This window comes from Orycteropus afer, unplaced genomic scaffold (assembly GCF_000298275.1).
Source record: "Orycteropus afer afer isolate SDZICR_OR568_19922 unplaced genomic scaffold, OryAfe1.0 scaffold00246, whole genome shotgun sequence".
Lineage (NCBI taxonomy): Eukaryota > Metazoa > Chordata > Mammalia > Tubulidentata > Orycteropodidae > Orycteropus > Orycteropus afer.
Window position 1 is genome coordinate 4132217 of NW_006921833.1, and position 1338 is coordinate 4133554.

Genomic DNA, 1338 nt, shown 5'->3' on the forward strand with positions numbered 1-1338 from the left:
ATAGTGGCTGAGACACTTGACCGCTAACCAGAAGGCCAGAAGGCTGGTGGTTCAAACCCACCAACCACTCCTCGGAAGTAAGATGGGGCAATCTACTTCCGTAGTGATATTGCCTCGGAAACCCAAGGAGGGGTCGCTATGAGTCAGGTCCGACTCGATGGCACATAACAACAACAACATATGTATATATATATATAGCATGACCACTTCTTTAAAACAATAGTAAAAAGATTGAAAGGAAACACAATAACGTTGATAGTGGTCATCTGTGGTTGACTAATAAGTTATTTTTTCTTATTTCTATTTTTCTACATATTAAGTATTTTTTTAAAAAATAATAATCACATATTCCTATTATAGTCAGAAAAAAAAAACAATGAAACGTTTTTTAAAGGCTACTCTGCGAAACTGTACTCCTGTTTCTTGAGTGAATGAACCCATTGCCATCAAGTGGATTCTGATTCATAGCTACCCTGTGGGACAGAGTAGAACTGCTCTATATGGTTTCCAAGGCTATGAATCTTTACCAAAGCAGCCTGTTACTACTTCTGTGGAACCACGAGTGGATTTGAACTGCTGACCTTTCAGTTAGCAGCCAAACACTTAACCAATACACCACCAGGATCCCCTAGTGAATGACCAAATGATCTTATCTCAAAAGTCAAGTAAGCTGTGAATGTTGGAGTCTTCCGTGCAATCAATTCAATCACATCTACTTGCATAATTCCATTGACACTTAGCATCTTCACGTAAAGTGTCTCAAAGACACTAATTCTCACAAAGTCTTTTACCACAGTAGGTAGCCAGTCAAGGATATGTTGGCAACATGTTTTAAGGATCAATGGAAAATATCCATTGATCTTCAAAATGCCTTACGTAATTAGGAAAATGAAAACATTGTCTGGCTTTCCACAGTCACAAGATAGCATTTACTTACTCATATTGATCTAAGTTGTTTGATTTCTTTTCTGTTACATAGTTACTTGGGATATAACCTTCACTCCTAGAAATAAGAAAAACACTTTAGATAAAGTCTGAAATTACTGAGATTTTGTAAAAAGTAACAAAGCCATTGTCTTCTTGAGATAATCAAAACACATTCTTTCGTCAAACTTATATACACAACATGAGCTGACTCTCAATAATTCTATATAAATATAGCATTTGGCAGTTTACAAAGTACTGTTGTGCCCAGGTTATGTAGGAGTTGTTCGGCGTGAGGAATTTGCCAACACACAACAATGCAAAAGCAATAGGAAAGTTTATTAGCTAACTTAAGTTAGGGTCCTTGCTCTCACCAAATCAGTGGCTTGAGCAAAAGACCCCGTGCTCTTACAT

General features: G+C 37.1%; 1 protein-coding gene across 1 annotated transcript in view; it reads right to left on the bottom strand.

Moving 5' to 3' along the window:
• TEC (tec protein tyrosine kinase) overlaps positions 1-1338 on the bottom strand; it is a 160295-nt gene that overhangs the window by 26825 nt on the left and 132132 nt on the right. Inside the window, exon 7 of the mRNA XM_007949449.1 lies at positions 938-1003. Coding sequence (XP_007947640.1) covers positions 938-1003 — 66 coding nt within the window. The remainder of the gene's footprint in view (positions 1-937; positions 1004-1338) is intronic.